Raw genomic sequence first — 21,362 nt, 5'->3', positions numbered from 1 at the left:
ACATAACTCATGTATAATTAGTTCAAACTTTTTTATGAATTAAATTCATCAATAAACTATAAAAAAAAAATTTAAAAATATTTTTTTTTAATTTGTGTTTGAATTTAAAATTGTAACTTTATGTTAACAAAAAATATTTCTATAATTTTGTTAACATAGGGAAATGTTTAGTATTATTCTATTGTTTTATTTCAGATATGATTATTTTCATATTTTAGAAAATTAAAAAAAGTGAACTTGTCATAGGCTTAGAGAGCAATTTTGTTTTTTTAGAAGTTTAAGCTTCAAAACTACCCAAAATAAAGTTAATGACGTCATCAAAATATTTGGTACTTTAAATTTGCTGCAATTGAAAAAACCAAATATTTAAAACTACCTATAAAAATTCCTACCGTTTAATGAATGTTTTCTTGGTTTACACAAGTGGCAAGACATAAAGAGTTATAGGGGGTGTGGAGCAAATTAAATTGTATTGTATACAGTTATCACTCGTACCTCAACATTCCATTTTTGATGTATTAACATAACTGAATTTTTTCAGATTAAATTCAATAACATTAGAGGTAGTTTAACTTGCTGTGTTCCCGCTAGGACGTTATCACGAGTTATTTCAGATGTTTAAATTTTTGTAGATTCGTAACTTTTTTGAGCTAGCTACGTCCCTGCTATAAACTAAAACAAAAAAAAGTAGATTAAATTTTGGACGAAAATAGATAATTCTATTCTTCTTCATAATCTAGTTAATTAGTCTACATAATTTAACTTACATATTTAACATTTAGTGAAAAATGTTATTTTTTGAGTTCAAAATTTGTTTAGCACGTGCTTATTCCAAACTCTTAATATTTTTTTTAAGTTTCTAAAAAACCTAAAAGTCTTTATTATATTTTAAAGAAGTGGTCAGTATAACTTTCACATAAAATATGACTTGATTAAAATCAATTTTAACTCCTCAAGGTTCATCGAAAGAATGAGAATTTAAAAATTTATTATAAAAAACTCATACCTTTGGACTTCTGAAACTCAGAATTGACCTGATCTTAAGTTATTCTGAGACTGTTTAAGCCTTTTGGTGTTTAACTTAACTTTTTGATCGAGTATTTAACGAAAGTAAACACCTTTTTAAAAATTTAGCAATGCTTATTTTAAAAAATGGCAAAAGCGTTTGTCGTTTTCAAATACTACGTTTTTGTTAAGCAGGCTATAAAACTATTATAACCTATTATATCTAAAAAAAGGATAAATAGCGTTTTCCGGTTTACGATTTAAGTACAAATTTGTAATTTAAATAGCTCTAAGTTCGCTATCAAAATAAAATAATATAATATTCGTGTTTACCTTTTTTATTTTAATTTCATTATAGAACATATTTTTGGTAAAATTAAGCTTATCTACTTTAAATCTTATGAATTTTACTTTTCTTATTTTGTAGTACTATTAAAAGTGTTAAAAAATATTAAAAACTCAACATGCTTTTTTTTTTATTTAAATTTATTGCGCAAGACTCCAAAACCTATTTCTGTAAAACCTGAAGTTTTTCAGTTTCCTCTTGAGGAAGATGTACAATTCGGTGGTCATTGCGGCGTCCGCTCCGGAGTTGTGGACGTTTTCCGGAACTTTCAGGCGGTAGTACTTCATCAAGTTGGCCAAACCGAACTTCCTGACCTTGGCGAGAAGTTTGTTTTGCGTAACAAGGTACTTCAGGTCGAAGAAGAACGGGAAGTAAAATTCGACGAGCTGCAAGAAGTCTTCAACTCTTTCCGGGAGGTTACATCCAGTCAGCACTTTGATAAGGTATGCTTGGTCTTTGCATCTAAATAAGAAAATCAAAGTTACAGTGCATATTAAGTAAACTATCAGTATAAATAGTTGCAAAAAAATTTTTGATTTGTAAAACTAACTTACTGAAATACGTGATTTGCATCGTACAAAAAATATTCAAGTTAAAAGCTGAATAAAAAACTTTATAAAGCAACCAACAAGCTAAACCTTTATAAAGATTCAACAAAATGTGCTTTATTTTAATATTAAGTGTACATAGAAAAACTGACCCATGAAAGGAAATCCACTTTCTATTTCCATCACACATCAGGATCCGCAATCCCTCAACGACCTCCTTTTGGTCGCACCCTTCCTCTTTCAACCTTTCGAAATCGGTCCCGTGCTCCCTCAGAAACTCCACCGAGGCCGGCTCGTGCACCTCACGGTCCAAATCGAACCTCATGTTGAAGTGGAACGTGTGGATCACGTCCCTCCTCCCGTTGTAGTCGCTGAGGGAAATTCCCAAAGTGACCATGTTCGTTGCGTCGACGTTGCGCTTCATCACCCGGTACGCCTCCTGCTGCCTTCCTTGGACCATCCAATCGTCGTGAGTTCCCATCGGGGCCCCAGGAAACTCGGTGTCCACGGCGACCAGGAAATTGGTCGTAGACGCGAGTTTTATTTGGGTCAAGATGGACTTTAAATTGTGGTTGAAGACGTCTACGTGGCCAGTTTTGCGTTCCATTGTTATTTAAAATAGCTCTTTAAAAATTTAAGTAAGCTAAAATGAAGTGAAATGTTTAAATTTGTTTGATAAAAGCACTTATTAGTAAGACAGAATGTATTAATAAGCTGTGTGTTTTTATTATGCTAAAATTTATACTTTTATCTCAGTGGTCTTCAACCTTTTTGAAAGCACTACACAGTGAATTACTGAAAAACAATTCTGTGAACACCAAAATATAACAAATATACATTATTATTTAAAATTATCATTTTCCATTCGAAGTTAAATTTATAAATAATGTTTTAAGAGCTGCTACTTTTTATTATAAATAGCTTTTAATAAAGAAAATAAAATACAAAATAAACGTGATTGAAAAAATACTTTTTTGCCTTATTAAACTTTTGTGTTCAGTAAAGTAAATCTAATGCACATCGTCAAAAACACTACTCTAACTAGTTTATAAAGTTAAACAATAACGTATAAGCAAATCTAACTGCAAGATCAAATATTTTGATTGATGTATATAAGCATCGAAAACATATCACTTTTTATTAGAAAACATTAAACAACTTATTACACAATAAAAGCATTTGTAAAATTTCCTTTTTGTAATCGCAAACTAAAGTAATTTTGTTTTTTGTAACATACTTAGAGTCCGTTTATTTTTTACAGTAAATAATTGTTTGTTTTTTTTGTTTGAAGGAATTTAAAACCTAGTTATTATATTTTTTTTTTACTTAATAAGCTTACATTCTTTAAATACTTCTTAAGTGTTTAATTTAATCTTTACTAATTTAATCACTTCTTGATTCAAACCACTTAACGTTTACTTATTTAAATTGAAAAAATGATTAAACAAAAAGTGCAAAAGTTTGTATTGTGTTGTTGCTTTTAATAATACATTGTTATCCAGTAATTTAAATTTTATATAAACTTTTAATTCCTATAAAGTTCACAAATATTTAAAACAATTAAACCTTTCTCAAACAATAAAACTCTCGTGGAATTTAAATACTTCTTCAATTTAAAAAAACCTAAATTTTTTTATTGATATTTGTATGTAATAAGTTTATGCGATCTTCACAAAACTAAGAATTTATAAATTTATAACGCAAATTAGATTAATTAAATTTTTTCTATCAAAATTTTACTTGGCTTAAGAGTTTATATTACATCTAAAGCTAGAGTTTTTTGATTGTTTTGCTATCTGTATTGTGGCGTGGTAAAAAAAACTCATAATTTATAAAAAATATTTTAGCTTAAAATTTTTGTTTTTAACTAACTTATTTAATTTTTATAAATTGAAATTATTCTAAACCTAAACTAAAAAAGAAGTTGAACAAAAATTTTTTATTTTATTCAAAACTTAACAATTTCTATCAATTAAAGTACTATTTTCTTTTAATTAAAAAAAAAAACAATACTTTTCTCTACCATAAACAAAAACATTTTTAGGTTTTATATTGCATAATAAATTGCAATAAGTTATATGCATTTAAAAAAATTCAATTCAATTATCAGAAAAAGTAATAAGAAAAACTTAACAAAAATAGTTCACTGTACATAATTACTCGGAAAGTTTGTTTGTCGTATCTATAATAAAAATTTATTCTAACCATAATTTTAATAAATTTATCCACATTTTCCTCATCAAAAATTTGTAGTTTTTAATAAAATCTAGACTAATAGAAATAACTTTAGAGATCTTGTTCCAGATTAAATCATTTTCATTAATTTTTTTTCTAAAGTTTAAAGAATTCTTTCATCGTCCTGTGATGTTTTTGTTTAAGAAAATACTAAGAAGCTTTGTTGTTTTATTAAATATATTAACTTGCTTTCTTATAAATTAAATTTAAGCCTGTGAAAGTTTTGATAACTGGCACTTATTAAAACAAAAAAAATATTCCTACTAAATTGTTAGGTAGATCTCTGCAAAATTAGTTATAGAAAAAGTAAAGAACAAATTAATTTAAATAAAATTTATATTTTACTTTTACACAGTCAAAAGCTACAAGAAAATGAAATAAAGAGAAAAAAATTACTTTTCACATAAAAAGATTTTTTCTTTAATTCTAACTTTAAAACTTATAAGATTTTTAAGTTTTTGTTTATCTTAAAAACTTTCCTTCTTTCATCTAGTTTGAATTAAAAACTTGAAAAAACTACAAGTTTATAACTTAATATTACACTTTTTATTTATTTCAGTTTATACTTTTTAGCTCTTTTCAGGGTTGCCACTCGTTTTTTCAAAATTTTTCCAGGTTTTTCAAATTTCTTACAGGTTTTTGAAAGTACACATTTTTGGGTCTATTTTTAGTTTAAAGTTATATTTAAGGTAAGAAACTGTGTTAAATAGTATAAAAACATTGAAAAGATACTGTACAGCTACTTAAAATGTGTTTTTTAAGTAAAAAATATTTTGGTCATACAAATTTTTTTATCTATATGATAAATTTTTCGGGTCAAACCGAAATTTTACTACTGAACATGTTAAAATTCTTAAAAATTCCAGGATTTTTCTTCAAAATTCAAGGTTTTTCCAGGTTTTTTTTTTACCTAAATTGTCAAATTCCAGATTTTTCCAGGATTCCAGGTAAAGTGGCAACCCTGTCTTTTATAAAAAAAGTCATTTTTTCCAATTCTTAAAATATAAATTAGCTTTAACAACTACTTCAAAATATAAGCTTGAGAAATTTGACAAAAAAAACTATTACATCAAGTCATCTCTATTTTCAAAAGTTAAATGTTTAAAAACTTTATTATAAAATTACTATCAAATAGCTTTAATAATTTGTTTTATTCTACAACACAAACTTAGTTTACAAATATATTGAAAATTTCTAACAAAAATATCACAGTTTAACAAAATATCATCCCTGGTTATAACAAAAACCATACTAATAACACAAGGACCAAATATTCACATTAAAAAAAAAATAAATCATACTGATTTCAAAGTCAAAAAATCTACCCGATTTTTTTGAAAAAATAATTAACAAACCTTAGTTTAAAAAAAAAAGTGCAGACAAGCCTCAGTCAGCATGGGTTTATCAACTGACTTGACAAAATACTAAGCTAGCCTGAGTAAACTTTGCTTAGCATGAATCAGCATAAGTTGTTTTTAATATCAAACAAGCCTGAGTTAACCTGAGAATGAAACTTTTTTAAAAAGGTTTTAAATTAGTAAAAAGATAAAACGTTTAGTTTGAAATGCTTTTATTTTATAAGTTTTTACTCTTTTCCTGTAACATTAACACAAAACTATTACATTTTTTAATTAAAAACATTTAATGTATGTTTTGGACTATACAACTTTACTTAACTTTTGAAACTTTAAAATTTAATCCAGTAGATTATAACTAAATAAACTTTTAAAAGATATAATGTTTTATTAAATTCAGAAAATAAATACCAAAATATTGTGTTCAAGTAGTTAAATTTTTCTTAAATCTGATACTTAATATAATAAACATACACTAGAATGAAAAAAAAGGGGACAAGGGTTTAACAACATTTTTTTAAATTGACATTGGCGCTTATATAAAATGTAAAAGTAGAAAAAAATTCAACTTTTATAGTCTAAAAATTTAAAGTATTTTTTAGATATAGTCATCCTTGTTAAAAGTTACGGCAACTTTCAGGTATTTATTCCTGAAAAACTAAAAATTCAATAAGTAAATTTTTACTTTTTGATTTATAAGCTAAGTACAAAAACTTTAGAAAATATTCTATAAATAAATTATTTAAGTAAAACATATTGAAACTTAAAAATTAAAAATATTAGATTAAAAATGTAGTTTATCAATATTTTTTTTTGTGGAGAAGCTCTGACATTTTTTTTAAATATTAGTAAATGACTAACAGTAAAAATTAAAAGAAGATATATACATATATATATATATTTCTTTAGTTTGCACCTTCAATTAGAATTTTCTTTACTTCTTTAATAATTTATACTTCAAAAAATACCTTGTAATTTTTTAAGCTATTAAAATGTCTAATAGCTTATACATATTTTCATGAAATAAAATCAGTTTGTAATAAATAGGAAAAATTTTTATCTATGTCCTCAAAATCGCAGGTTATAGCTGAAGAATTTATTAAAGTTTTGAATATTATTAAAAGTATTTAAACAGTAAACTGAGTTTTAACTATTGAAAGTTTTTTATTTTGATACACAATTTGAACTTTTTTTAGTATATTTTTATAAAAATTCAAGTCTCAAAAATTTTCTCAAATAATACGCTTGTCCAGGTATGTTTCAAAATTTTACAAATTTCATAGTAATTCTTTTTTTTTTAAATAAATTTCACAATAATAATTTCTTGGAATTTAATAAAAAGTTTCTAAAGTAAATTTCATAAGTAATGTTGAAAAAATTATTCTTTTGATATATGAAAATGTAAATTATTTTACTAAAAATAACTTAAATTTTTTCTTAAAAACCCAACTAAAAATCTAAAGCACATTCTACTAGAAATTTTGACTGATACTCTTTTTCTTTTAAAAATGAACTGGACTATGCAAAAAATGCATGCCGTTTCAAACAAAATGTCCTTATTTGAAATTGTAAGTTTTTACCAAGGTTACTTTAAAATCAAGTTTAAAACGCTTTAGACAACTACTTTTCGCCAAAATTTTTAGGTGGAGCTACTGCTTAATAGCCTAACCCAATTCGTTGCACCTACCTTTTAATACATCTTTTTTTTTAATTTAAGTTAAAAAATATAGGTACTTTACTTTATTTAACCAAAAAATAGCTAATTTAATGACTTAGTACTTAACAACTTATTTTTGAGTATCAAAACACAAATGATAAGAAAGTTATAAGATTTTTTATAATAATAAATGCGTATTTTATTCTTGTAAATAAAAAACTATATTTATTGTTTTTTTAGTTACTTGAAATAACCAAACCTAGATTTACATGCCTTATAACTGTTAGTATTATATACGTTATTTTAAACGTATAAGATTTAAACTTTTCTAACTAAAATTGTAAAAATAGGTTTTATAAACTTTATTAGAATTTTATATGTTTTAAAATAAAACCTGAGAATAAGTGTATCTAAATAAATTTAAGTTGACCAAAATCATAGCAAACGTTTATCAGTGAACTATAATGGTTAAAACTTGTATGATGCAATAGATAGTTGTACTAAAATGATATGTTTTACAACTAAAACTTAGAATTACAATATAGCTGTACTTTTGATAACTTAAACGACTTATAGATTCACTTTATTAAATCAAAGAACAGTTAAGTTTCTAATATATTAAATTAATGTTTTATATTTAGTGTTTAAAATAACTTTCAAAAAACTTTTGTTGAATTTATTTTTTTCGAATAGATTTAATTACTCTCTTACTAGAATAAGTGAGTTTACCTTTTTAAAAATTTACTTTAATCTTAAGGTCGAAAATACTTAATGTTTTCGTTTCTTATGAGTTATGAACAACACTTTAAGAACAAGTTTATTCTAATAGTTTTTAAATTACAACATACAATACTATAGTTTTAATTTATATGTTTAGTTTTTCTATCATTTACTTTTAAAACAGCTCATTATATTTACACTTATTATGAACTATAAACTTTTGGTTATAATATAAAAGCTGTAAAATTTAAACTTGATGCCAAATAAGTAAAATTCCGTTTTTGCAGTAAAGTTTAATTAGTCGGAAAAAGTCGCTAAAACTACTTTTAAACGTTTTATGATGACAATACATAAAAAGAAAACAGTAAAAATGGCAGACGAAAGCAAACTACGAAACATTATCTAGGAAATCACAGTAAGTCATGAAAACACTGTAGAAAACAGAAAGGAAAGACAAATATTTTGACAAAAGAAAAAAAAAAAAACAAGCTTGGAAGCATTAGCTTAATGTTTAAAATTGTTTACAAAAACAAAAACTTTGCAGACTTAACTTCTAAAGAATTTTCAAAAACAGACAAAGATATTTAATAATCAAGTGCTGTACAAAGCATGTTTTGAAATTACTAAATCAATTAACAAAACTACAATGTTTTTGTTAAATTTCTTTGTTTAGCAAAGGTCGTTGGCGTCGGTGTGAACCACCCTGCGTATCCAATCCGTGAATGACGTCACTCTCGCGTATATTCCCACGTGACCTTTGGTCCCGCACACCTTGAAGCTGAATGACGTCACCCCGCTGACGTACCAGCGGTTGTCGTTGCCACTGTAGCAACTAAGCGGGCCGCCGCTGTCCCCCTTAAGTTTTGATTTTGTGTTTTGGAAGACTTATTGGTGAAATCAAATTTTGAACAAACAAAAAAACTAAGACTAGACTTTTTGATTTTAAACCTACGTCTTGAAAAACTTTAAAAAAATAAATGATGCAATAAAAAAGTGTCATTGTCAACTATTTTTTAAGTAGATTATCTTCTTCTAATAAATATTTATTGTTCAAAACTATGCAACAAAAGAATATCATTGTAAATTCTTAATTTTTTTTTCTTACCCTGCACGCATCGCGCTTGCCAGTGACGGGGTCTCCGGCGCACAAATGCGACTTCATCTGCAGCTTCTCCTTGTAGTTCTTGCCTAGCTTCTGGCACTTTTCGAAGTTTAGCAGGGGCAAGGGGGCTTCGCGTAAACCCGGAAGCTCCTGGGTTTGGTGGTCGCTCAGCGGACCTTTTAAACATGAACGAGATTTTTTCATTAAATATTAGTTGTTTTGAATTGATTTAAAAGCTTGTTTAGTTATATGTAGTAAAATCATGAATGCTGAAGCTAGATGAGGTATTTTAAACTTCTTTGTTAAAACATTTAATTAAAAGCTCGAGCTTAAGGTCAAGTGTCAGCTGAAGTTTATATATCTAAGTTGAAGGAAGCTTATAAAATCATAAATAAAAACCTGTGTACCCCCACCCAGTAACATAGCAATCAAAATACGAATTTCCTTCATCAAATGGAAGGCACGCTGGCATTACATTTTCGTTGAATATTATTGATTGCTTCAGTTTTACCAATGCTACGTCAGCTGTGAATTATCACTTTGATATTAAATACTTTTTAACAAACATTTACTTACGGAAAATGTTTTAGATATAATATGTTTCAAGTTCTATATATTTGTGAAGATGGAGAGTTAACAAACACTACACGTTATGTAAGTTTAGTCACATTAATTAGAAAAAAATATTTAAAAATATAAAAGGTATTATCAAGTTTATTTTAATATTTTGAATTTTTTAGTTTTTTGTTTTTTTTATATGAATTAGAATTAAGACTTAATTTAAGGCTATTTAAAAGTGTGGTTTTAAATAAAAACATCCTGAAAAAACTTTAAGTTACGCATTAAATAGTCGCAATTTAAAGAAAAAGGTCATGTGCAAAAATAGAATAATTAAAATTTAATTTTCACTTAAATATTAATGTTTTCACATTCAAGTCTGTAAAGTTTTATTTTTATCTAATTGCAAAAAAAAACACTGTAGGTGATACTCGGCTTTGTTTTGTAACAATACAATCTTAAAACCTGACTTTATCTTTAATCAATCACTCAAAAAAATTAAATGGTTGCGGTCTCGGGGCTTTTGAGAAAATTGTTTCAGCGAAACAAGTGCAGGGCTCCAGCGGTCTGCCGACAGCTATTCTATTTGGTTTAAGAGCCGTTAATCCAATTTACTGTTTAACCGCGAACATAATTGCAAATATGCCTTTCACCATTAAGCATTATCAGCGCGCCTGCCCCAATCAATTAGCTTCAAAACCGTTAATTTTGCTTGGTACGTGTGAGTTATGTTGGACTACTGTAGTTTGTTTTTGAATAGAAAAACCGACTGTTCATGCCATCAAAATCACTCAGATAAAGTTAAAACAGCAAAGTACTAGCTCAACTTCTTCAGCTTAGAGAATTAACTAGATAAGTGGGTTAACTTTTGTTGAAAATAGATAAGTGATAAGATGTTTTTACAAGCTGAGTTTAAAATTTTTCCTAGTTTGAAAATAATTTTTCATGTTAAACAATATTTTTTACGTTTTTTACTTAAAACAAAACTACAATAAAAGTTTTTACAGAACCAAAAATTTGAACTTGAGTAAACTGTCTAACTATAGTTTAAAACAGTTTTAAATGATTCCAATATTTTACTCACAAGCAAAAAAATATTAAGTATTAATCCTATCAAGAAAAAATAAAAAATTGAATTTCTTTAAGCGATAGTAGACTAATCCTTTAAGTTTTTAGAGATAAGAAGTCAGTAAAAACAAAAATTGTTTAAAACTATAAGCTGTTTATTGCATCTTTTTTACCTACATTTCATTATTTGTAAGTATATTAAAGTTTGTGACTTTAAAATCTGAATCAATTAAGTTTTTTTTTTGTTTGACAGCTTTTTTTAATTAATACATTATTTATTTACTACCACAGGATTATAAACTTATATTAACATTTTAATTAAGTTTTAAAGGATTATATCATTTTCTTCTTACGTAATATAACTAAGTATGTAGATATTTAAACAAATAAAGTTTTTAATCATACTTGTACTTATATGACAGTATTTAATGTGTTTTTTGTTTAGCTTTATTGCTTTTAAATGTCATGTATTTAAATACCTATAATGCGAGAAGAAAAAGGTTAATTTGATAAAGACTTCTTAATTTGTCAAATTAATAAAATGTTGTATTGTACACTAGTCTTTAAGATATCTTTCTGATTTCTTAAAACAGAAACAATTTTTTATATGTAACTATGTAGTTATAATAAAAAGGTTTTTGTTATAGTTATAGTAGTATACTTTCATATTAACTACCTCTACTTAGTAGCTTTTAAAGTAAAATATTTTAAGACAACTTGTTAACATTAAACTATTATAAAGAGTAAATACGCTTATATAATTTTGCTTTTACATTATAATCTATAAAAGTCTTGTTTCTAAAATCAGGACTTTTCAATTTTCATTTTAAACTTTGACATTAAATCTGAAAGTATTAATTTAAATACAACATGAAAGCTTTAATTAAGATGTTATCAAAGTACAATACTTAAGTATTAAGTGTATTGAAAATAATTTAAAAGTTCATCAAACTCAAAGTAAAGTATTTTATGTTTTCTATAAATGATAACTTTCAACGACTAAAATGCCATAATAATCTACAGACAATATTTTCAAATTTTAGTAAAACTGTTTAATATTTTGTACACAACCGACCGTAAGTAACGTATTTGTGCATGTAAGATGGGTGAACAAAAACTCTGTCTATCATCTTTCTCTGGCCGCCTACGTACAAATCGTTGGTACCGACCAGGACACTCAGATCATTTCCCGGACTGTCCAGGTCAAAATGCTCGTCGTTTCTGAAAAATAAATTGGTGTTTCAATTATAAAAATCTAAAAATATTGAAAAATGACAAAGTATCAAGTTTAAGTTTTTATCTACAAAATGCTGTTAATTTGTTAAAGCTTGAAAAATGAAATTTCCGTCAAGATTTTACTGTATTTCTAATGTACAAACGAAAGCCAACATTCTGTTGACGCAGTGACCGGCGCTCAGCATCCACCTAGCGGAAATAACTGTGGTTCCGCAAAAATGGCGCCACCAGCACAATGAGCAGTAGCGTTGCTGCCAGGACGCTTGCCACGGCCATTTGTCCGCTACTTTCTAATTAAATAATTTATCTTTAATATTTACTTTAACAAGACAGAAAAAAGATTTCAAACGTAATTTTTTTTTGTTTGCTACTTTCTGGTTGGCAAAAACTCAAAATTAATTTCAATATGAAACAAAAGTTTAAATTAAAGTCTGCAATCTTGATATTGACTCACGTTGCCGCCGAATATCTTCTTTATTGTGACGTTTCTGGTTCCGCATCCGGGTGGGTTCAGTAAAACGGTGCTGGTCAGGTTGCAGGGAGCTGCGTCGCAAGAAACAGTCTCCGTCGTGTTTCCTTTGCACGCTGAATCTTTGACAAATGTTCAAGTTGAAATTAAACCGTTAAAAATAAAATTATCTTTTGGTCTTAAAACGTTTTGAAAGGCTTTTTACTTGCTGTATAAACATGTTAGTTTTACAATTTATCAACCGTTGTTCCGCTCATTTACTTTAACAAACCACCTTTTTTTTACAAAAATTATACATTGCTTTGTTGAGTGTTAAGATAGAGTTTTCAAAGTTGATTTTACATTTAAAAGTTTTAGGAGATTAAAATTATAACCTTTTTCATAAATATGTATGTATAAATATATATATGTATATATACCCTTTCACAACAAGGTTATAAGTGTTTTCTAGAAAAGTTTATGGTTTAGCAAAAAACAACCTCAATATTGTATTAGCATGACCGTATATGCCACAAAAAGACATAACTCAGTAGATGGTAGAAAAATTAAAAACTAATTATGCATAACACCTTTATTAAATCACTTAAACTGGTTTTTGACACTTTTTAATCATTTAAGCAAAGCAAAGCTCGTTGAATTTATACAATGAGTATGTAGAAAAAATTAAAAGTCTTGAAAGAAGTACCTTAAACAAAAGTAGTTCTAACAAGTTTCCAAGAATAAAAGTTCTATAATATTTTTCAAAATATTTAAATGTTATAATAAAAGGTTGTTTTACCAACTAAATGTTATATAAGTTTTAAAAAGTTCAAATAAAAGTACGGAAAGTATTAACTCATTGTTTTGTAAGTTTTAGAAGATTACGTAAATATTTATAAATAAGTTGTTATAAACATAACGTTCTAAAATTAACTGAATTACTTTAAACGGATATAAAGCTTGAGGTTTTACCTACTTAAACATTAGCAACGGAATTTAAATGTAGTTTTGTAAAGCCAATTAGATTTGTTGTGTAGACAAATTCAATAACAAGAAAGACCTTGCTCTGAAACCAAAAGATTGAGATATAGGTCAGTTTCAAAAGTTTTGATAACAAATTAAGAACAGAAATGAATATTAAATTACTTGTAGCCAATACTGTCAAGTGACATATTACATATTATTGCTTCTATTTACATATTTTAGATTTTAAGATGTTATCGATCATGAAGTCAAGTCTTTAACCTTTCTGTCAAAAACACATGTTACTTAAGAATATTAATGATCTTTTTTTTTTAACAGTTAGGTTGTAAAATATTTTTAGTACTTAAATATTTGTTTACTTCCATTACGTTTTATGTTTTTAACTTTTTTACTTACTAAAATAAACAAAAGCAGTCAAAAAAGTACTCTTAAATATTTAATAAGACTTAAGCTTGGTGTTATATAAAAAAGTATTTGAACATTTATAAAGTATTCAAAGAGCTCTACGTTATTGTGTACAAAACCATGTTTTTTTTTATAAGCTATTACTTTCAGTATAAAAGATGTTTTATAATCTTACTGCTTGAATAAAAAAAAATATATTAAAAAAACATAATTGTTTAGTTGCTCGTTATTCACAATTCAACCTGATAACTGCTTTAAACTTAAAAGTGTGGCAAATTTTGATAGTGTATTACCTTCGTTGTTACTGCTGCCCTCATCAGTACACTTCCTGGTACGCGTCCTGGTACCAACCCCGCAAGACACGGAACAGCATCCAAACCTGGACCACTGCGTCCAATGATGCAGGCAAGACTTTAAAACACGGTTTGTAATTAATATTGTTTATTTTTTTTTTTTTGCAAAAACTTTATTCTATAAAGTACTCTAGTTAAGATTTGACAATTAATAACTTTACAAAGTATTATTTTAATTTGAAAATTTTTTAAAGCAAAATAGTAACAAAAAATCTAGATTAGTTAGTTTTTTCTTAGCTATTAAATTATATTTAAATTGTTAGATCAGTTTAAATCAGTAAAGCATCATATACTTCAGAGTTGCACAGAAGCACTTCGTAATTTTTTCCAATGCACGGCCTCTGAACGCACCTCCTGGTTCTGTACTTGGTCCCTTCCCCGCACGATTTCGTGCATCTGCTGAACTGCGTCCAACCTCCCCAAGACGGGCAAGGCTGCAAGAGAGTAAAATAAAGGCGAAAGGGGCCAACGTGAGGAAATAAGTACAATAAAGCTATAGAAAGAAGTACCGTTACAACAGTGATATTTTTAGTCCTTAATAAATCAAATACTTTTCAACTACTTAGACTTAAACTTTTTAAAAGCTCACAGTGAACTTAACATTAATGTTTAATTTTTGGAAATATCTTTATTCAATCTTTTAGACTCAGAGTATTTAAAAGCGCAATTTGTAAGGGTCAAAAAGTTAAAAAAAAGCTTAACATTTTCCACTGAATTTACAAATAGTTTTGTACTTTTACGAATCTCGCCAACGAACCTCCTGGTTGCACGGCTGCTGGTCGAAGGAGTTGCCGCTGCACGGCGGCATCTTGCGGAAGGAGAGCATGAAAGCGGTGACGCACACCCTGCTCCTCAGCCTCACCTCGTTTTTCGCCCCGCACGTCCTGCTGCAAGGACGCGTTTCCACCCACTCGGACCAGCAGGAGGGAGCGAAGCACCTGGCCGTCTGGTGCTGGGTTTCCGTGCACACTCCTGAAAATATTTTCAGAGTTGTGCTTCTGTTAGGTTTGGTTTGAAAGGTGGAAGTTTTCACTTGATGTGTTAAAAATTCTGTAATATTTTTTAAGAAGTTTTTCAAAAAAGTTGAATGAAAAAGATAAACTTTATAAGTTCCGAATTGTATGACACATTTCAGTTGGTTTATTTTCTACTCATGATTTTGTAATACTTTTTTTTAGGGTTTTTGTTTACATAAATACAAACGACATATGATAGAGTTAGAAAGTTAAAGAAGAAAATTGTTTACAGTTTATGTTTTAAACAAAAGTTTAATTTTATAATTTAATTTTGCTTATGATTTATTATACTCGAAAAAAAAAGTTATAGAACAAACATAGTTTATGACAATTAAGTATTATTGGGTTTTCGTGAAAGAAAGTTGTAAACTAAAAATACCTACATGAGCTTTATTCTGAAACTTACAAGGTTAAAATTAAAACTTAAGTATTTTGTAATCCTTAAAACTATAACGTGTTTAATTAATTTTAAATTTCTCTAAAATATACTTTCTTTTAAATTTCAAAAGACTTAATGCCTACAATTTAACATAATTGTTTAATGGGGTACAAAAAGTAGAAATCTCTTAAAATTATGTCTCAGTTTCTCGTTTATTATTTTGTTAAACATTTTATTAATTAATCGATGCTTTTTTAATTCTGTAAGTAATGAGTATCTCGTACAAGCGTTTGTGCTACTTATTTTTTCAATCATAATACATTTAAAATAAATATTTGACTTTTTGTGATTTGTTACAAAGTTTTTAGCTCAAAGAGTTTAGCATATGTCATTTGGTTATATAATAAATTTTCCACATCGACTGACCGCGAAAAGCTTGTTTTATCTGTGCTTTGAAAAACTAACTTCTGGTGGGATCCGTGCACCTTCGTTCCCTTCTTCTGATGCCCTTTCCGCACGTCGATGAGCATTCCGACCATGCCGACCAAGGTAGAAACGCTGTGTTTAAATATGTCTATTGAAATCGTTATAGTATTACGTTTTGCTCAAACTAAAATTACTTTTTTTCGCATTCTAAAGATTGTCGTAGTTGAATTTCGTAAAAGCCGATAAAGCGTTTTTATCAAAAAAAGATTTAAATTTATTTGTTTGTAAATAAATTTTAAGACAAAACTAACAATAAAGAACTGTATGTTTTATTTAAAACTTAAAGTTGTAAAAACTTTCTGTAAATTACTTTTTTAAACACTGGAAGTTATAAGGTTAAGCTTTTTCTGAGCCTTGATTAATTTAGTATGACACGGTTTAATTTGTGAACAAATATAAGATACTACAAATAGAAGGCATTAACTTAGAAAGAAATTCAAAACAGTAAAAGCTACAACAAAAAGGTTTCATAAAACGGCGATGTTTGTTTTTCAATTTACAAAAAACCAAATAAAGGTTTTATGCTTCATCCAAGTTTTAAGAAACTTAGTTGTTTATGTATTATGTTTTTTCTATTGCAGCATTGGGTAAAGACAAGAATAAGTTTATTTCTACTTCTTTCGCTTTGCAATAGTTTAAAGATCGAACTAATTTCAAAAATTGGCTGAAAATAACATTTAAAATGGCGTTGACATATGGCACCTCACATCACAGTTCGTCCTGATTGAAAAAAATCTGAAAATAGTGAAACAGTCGGTTGTGTTTCACGGGGACGAACTCAATTTAAGGTAAGATAAATAATTTTGGTCATCGTTGTTTCGGTAAAAACAAAAAAGTAAGTTGGTTAGTTGTGAATAAAGTTAATAATTCCGAATTCTTTGTTGGTTAATGTATTTTAAAAACACTAAGAAATTGTGTTATATAATTATTAAATATACTTTTAAATCTTAGCTTACCAAAACTACTAAAAAACTATTAAAAAAAGGATTTTAGAATTCATAAATTGTCTGAAAATTTGTATATGTTAAATAATCAAAAGATCTTGGAACAATTTAATTTCCTTATAATCATCTAGTTTACTTTCTTTTATTAATATAAATTAATGAAATTTAAAACTAATAACTATACCAAAAGTTAGATTCCTTTTGTAAGCAAAAAAGTATTTTAAAAAGTTGTACGAGTTGAAAATTTTAATAATATACACGGCATTGCTTTTATTTAGACTTAAACCTTTTTATCATACATACTTTACTAAGCAACTTAAGATATTTTGTCTTTTAACTTCATTAAGATTGTTAAAGCTACCTACCGCTTTAACAATGTGAAAATATTTATTTATGTTATAGTACAGTTACTTAACACAGTTTATAATACATAAAAGTTATTTACTTTGTGATTTTTACAAACAACTAAGGTTTTAAAAGCTGAAAATCAGACACATTTTTCTCTACAAGTCGTTTTTTGAAACTTTAGTACACAATTTTATGTCAATTACCAATGAAAAAAAATCGTAAAAGTTCAAAACATCTAACTGTAACTTAGAAAAAACATTTAAACAAGTAAATCTAAAAAGAAATTAAATAAAATTGTTAAAAAATTAATTAATAAACAAAACCCACCTCCCATAGTTCGATATGCAAGCCGGGCTTGCTGAGAGAGCAAAGATGCAAAAGCCCCAGTGGAAATGTAAAATATGAAAACAATTAAACTTGTTTTAGTTGCAAACATTTTATACTCTGCTGAAAACGTAATTAAGCTTACTTTAGGTTTAAAAAAAGACTCGCTAGTTGAACGTAACACACACAACAAAAAATTTAGTTCAATACACGACCTTTATATAACATACTTATGCTTATGTTATAAACCAAACAACGTTAACAGACTTAAGTAAATGTTAAAACATTTAGCTTTGCAGTTGCAAAGCTGACAGTTGTATTCCTATTAAACAAAATCGAGGACTTTAAGTAAGCACAATAAATACATTGTTACACCTACTGTTATGCGAATTCACAAGATTTAAAATAAAAACTACTGTAATGTAACCTTACAGTTTTAATCTTTAATAAATAAAATGTTCTATAACAAAACTAAACAGATTTAGCTCTAATTAGTAATAAAGAACTTTATAAAAACTAAAAACACACACGCGATTTATATTCGTGAACAATTTTAAAAAGTTAGTTTTGTGTTACAAAAATACAGTTGAACTTTAAGGTTGCTAACTTAATAGATATAAAATTAATCATTATTAACTCCGTATATGAAATAGTATTACTTTCTCATTTAGTAACCGATATAAATAGTAATCATTTGTTTATAAATTTACGCTAAGCTTTAAATAGCATTTTCAGATTACTGCTTTTCGACTGCGTTTTAATTTATTTCTACTTAGTTCCGATTAGAAAAAGTTAATACTATCATAGCTTGTTTTAATTTTTCAGTGTACCTTACTTTAACTATAGATATACGTGTTAATTACAAGTTAGTATTATACAAGCACGAACAAAGTTTAATACTTTAAGCAGTTACACGTTTTAAAACTTTTTTCATACTTTAATTAATTTTTTTCTATAATACTATACTTGTAGCACTAAGACCGTTACACTACTTTAAAACAAAACTTTTTCGTTACGCAACTCTCTCCAAGAGGTACTAATTCATCTTCCAATAAACGTTTGACTAAAACAGAACTGCAAACAAGTAAAGTACTCCAGAAAAAAAAAGACTTAGGCTCACTGAGGCGAGCTCTCTGATCGAGCAATCACCTTCAAGTCTGAAGTTGGTTGTCAGGCGAAATAAAAGGCCATTTTACTGCGTGTTTACGGTGTACACACGCGAGACAATGAAAATCGCAATCACATCGCTTGATAACCCCGAGGCCATTGTTTCGCGCACTTGTAATCCGAAATAGCTCCATTCTTCCTCGCAGATTATCTCCAGCCGCCGCGGTGAACGGTGCGCTTTCAGTGCGCGCGCTCCGTCAAATAAACAAAGTGGCTTCTTTCGCACCTGGCCCGCGCGCGCTCTCACCGGCTGCTTTCGCTTCTGCTGGCTGCCGACGCACGGCTTCGGTTCGAAGCGTTTTAATCGATTGGCCGTTTCTAGTTACCCGTTTGCTTTCAACTTTTTTTTTCGGTGGTGAATAAACGAAAGAGCTCGTGATTTCTCATACAAACAATGAGCGAGTTTGTTTGAAGCTGAAGAGAGTTTTTTGATTAATTGTTATGGCTCGTGTAACTTTAATTTCCTTCTAAGATTTCAAGAGCTTAAAATAAGTTTAAGTTGATCAATCGTTGTTTCTGAAATATTTTTGTATAACGTTTTCTGAAATATCTTTTGTTGCAATATGCAAACACTCAAAACCGTGTTTTAATTGAAGCGGATACTGTTTACTTTTTACATAACAATTTCTATTAACCTAAAAACCATAAAACCCGTATATGTAGTTCAGTTACATAAGAACATAAGAACACTTTAGAATTTTTGAACAAATTATATAGTTTTTAATTTGATACATAGTTTTTCTAAAACTTTCACAAAAATTGTTCTAAATTTAGACGCTGGCTTTGCATCGAATCATAAATGTATATGCTAATTATTGTAAAACTAATCAATAATTTAGAATAAGTATGCCATGAAATGGTGAAAATTTAGTGTTAGATGTTCCATATAAATGCTTTAAAGAATTTTTTTTTCTTAATTGTAAAATAAATGTATAGTTTTTAAGTAAAAGCTGTTTTTAGGTTGTAATATTCCTTTCTTAAACTTTCTTTTTTCATATTATTTTAAAAGTTTAGTTGAATAATCGCTTAAAAAAATATGATTAATTTAGCTTATTTTACCTTAATAATAAATACAGGTTACAGAGTGTTACAGTGCAAAACTTAAATTTTGCAAAATCAATTTTATTTATCAATATCATGATTAAAATATCATAGACTTGAATATCCTTTTCTTACTTTAAATTTTTTTTTTGCATTATTGTTTAGAGTTTCAAGTTTTATTTTCAGATAATTAAACTTACATTAAAATACATATTAAGTTTAAATTACTTCATTAAAAAGTTAACAACGTGGTATAACTAAACAATAACATTTGAAGGCAGTGCAGTCGAACTCATGACACTCTAAAGAACCAATATATCAATCATAAAATTAAAAGTTTTGCTTTAAGTATTGTACCTAAACTTTAAACTTTTAGGCATTAACTTTTTTATAAATAATAAATTTTTATATATTTTTTTATAACGACAGTTCAAAAACTTTACTATTTTTGATATGATATATTTTTTAGATAACAAACTTTAAAAATTCGAGTAATTAAAAATTTATAGTAATTAAGACAAAAAAATAATTGCAAAATTTATTTTGTTTTTAGGATTAAACTTACTAATAATAAGAAAACTGATTTATTTGATTGTCTGTCACAGTTATGCTAGAATTTTATTTGTTTTTTCTATATGGACTCTAAAAGATTAAAAACGCATATTTACTTTCTAAGCTAAATATATAATTCTATCAAATAAACGCTTATAAGAAAATACAATATGAAAAAATAAAATTCAGTAAAGTAAAAATAGCGGTAAAAAATTTGTAATCGAAATTAGTTAACTTGCCTCACAATTTCAAAACATACCCATTGTAAAAAATAACCTGTTATGTCGTATTGAGAATTGATGTCTTCTTTAAATTTTTAGAGACTTGTATAATTTGTTTAACGCCAAAATTATTTAAAACTTAAAAGAAAGTTTCAAGCTGCACTTTTAAAGAAGAAGTTTTAAAATTGTTTACATGCTTTAAAGAATTATCTACATACAAAAAATATTGTTTGAAATCAAAATGCCATTCATTGCTACTGTTTAGGTTTTGTTTGAGAACTAGAGTAGGGTCAGGATTTTGTTTTTTCGGGATAGGTTTACCAAAAATAGTCATTCGCGGGCCAAAAGTTTTAAGAAAAGTCTTTGCAGGCTGCGTAATTTTGAAAAATATTATAATAAAAGTAAAATATAAGATTATTTGAATTTTTTTTAAAATTATTTATTCAACACTGTATGTGTACTTAATTTTGAATAAATAACACAGAAAAATTTAGTATATAAAGTTTTCATGTTAAAAATGCTCAATGTTACTTATATTTTGTATGCTTGTTTAAAGCCAAAATATACGTAAGTCGTCGATACTTAAACTAGAGAATATAATAACATATTTATTAAATACGAATTGTATCTTACCGTTTATACCAAAAAAACTATAGTTATAGTTCAACTTTTATTAGTTGTTTTTTCTTATAAAAATAAATGAGATAAATAAAACGGTTTTGTAAAAGAAACATTTAATTTCATGTTTTAAAAAGAAATTTATTTCTTCGAGTTTACTAAAAACTATACTTTTATAACAAATGATTTACAACTGGCAGAACTTTAAATAGTTTAATGATTGAAAAATTAAAATAGTCTTGATTA

General features: G+C 27.2%; 2 protein-coding genes across 2 annotated transcripts; both read right to left on the bottom strand.

Moving 5' to 3' along the window:
* Positions 1 to 1,491: 1,491 nt before the first annotated feature.
* LOC145833248 (uncharacterized) lies at positions 1,492 to 2,506 on the bottom strand. The gene is made up of 2 exons (XM_082940440.1): positions 2,052 to 2,506; positions 1,492 to 1,813 (listed from the first exon to the last, which is right to left on the bottom strand). Exons 1-2 carry the CDS (start codon positions 2,504 to 2,506, stop codon positions 1,492 to 1,494), a joined length of 777 nt encoding a protein of 258 aa, XP_082796566.1.
* A 5,638-nt stretch (positions 2,507 to 8,144) lies between these two features.
* Positions 8,145 to 20,540, bottom strand: LOC145833247 (uncharacterized). Its single transcript, XM_082940439.1, has 12 exons — positions 20,537 to 20,540; positions 18,761 to 19,002; positions 15,881 to 15,989; positions 14,778 to 14,992; positions 14,314 to 14,454; positions 13,961 to 14,078; positions 12,285 to 12,421; positions 11,984 to 12,120; positions 11,670 to 11,815; positions 9,368 to 9,493; positions 8,972 to 9,144; positions 8,145 to 8,721 (listed from the first exon to the last, which is right to left on the bottom strand). Exons 1-12 carry the CDS (start codon positions 20,538 to 20,540, stop codon positions 8,536 to 8,538), a joined length of 1,734 nt encoding a protein of 577 aa, XP_082796565.1. The 3' UTR covers positions 8,145 to 8,535.
* Between the last annotated feature and the right edge of the window lie 822 nt (positions 20,541 to 21,362).

The sequence above is a fragment of the Thalia democratica genome, chromosome 4 (assembly GCF_965202585.1).
Source record: "Thalia democratica chromosome 4, ktThaDemo2.hap1.1, whole genome shotgun sequence".
Lineage (NCBI taxonomy): Eukaryota > Metazoa > Chordata > Thaliacea > Salpida > Salpidae > Thalia > Thalia democratica.
The sequence above is the reverse complement of the archived record's forward strand: the minus strand, read 5'-3'. Positions and strand labels throughout refer to the sequence as shown.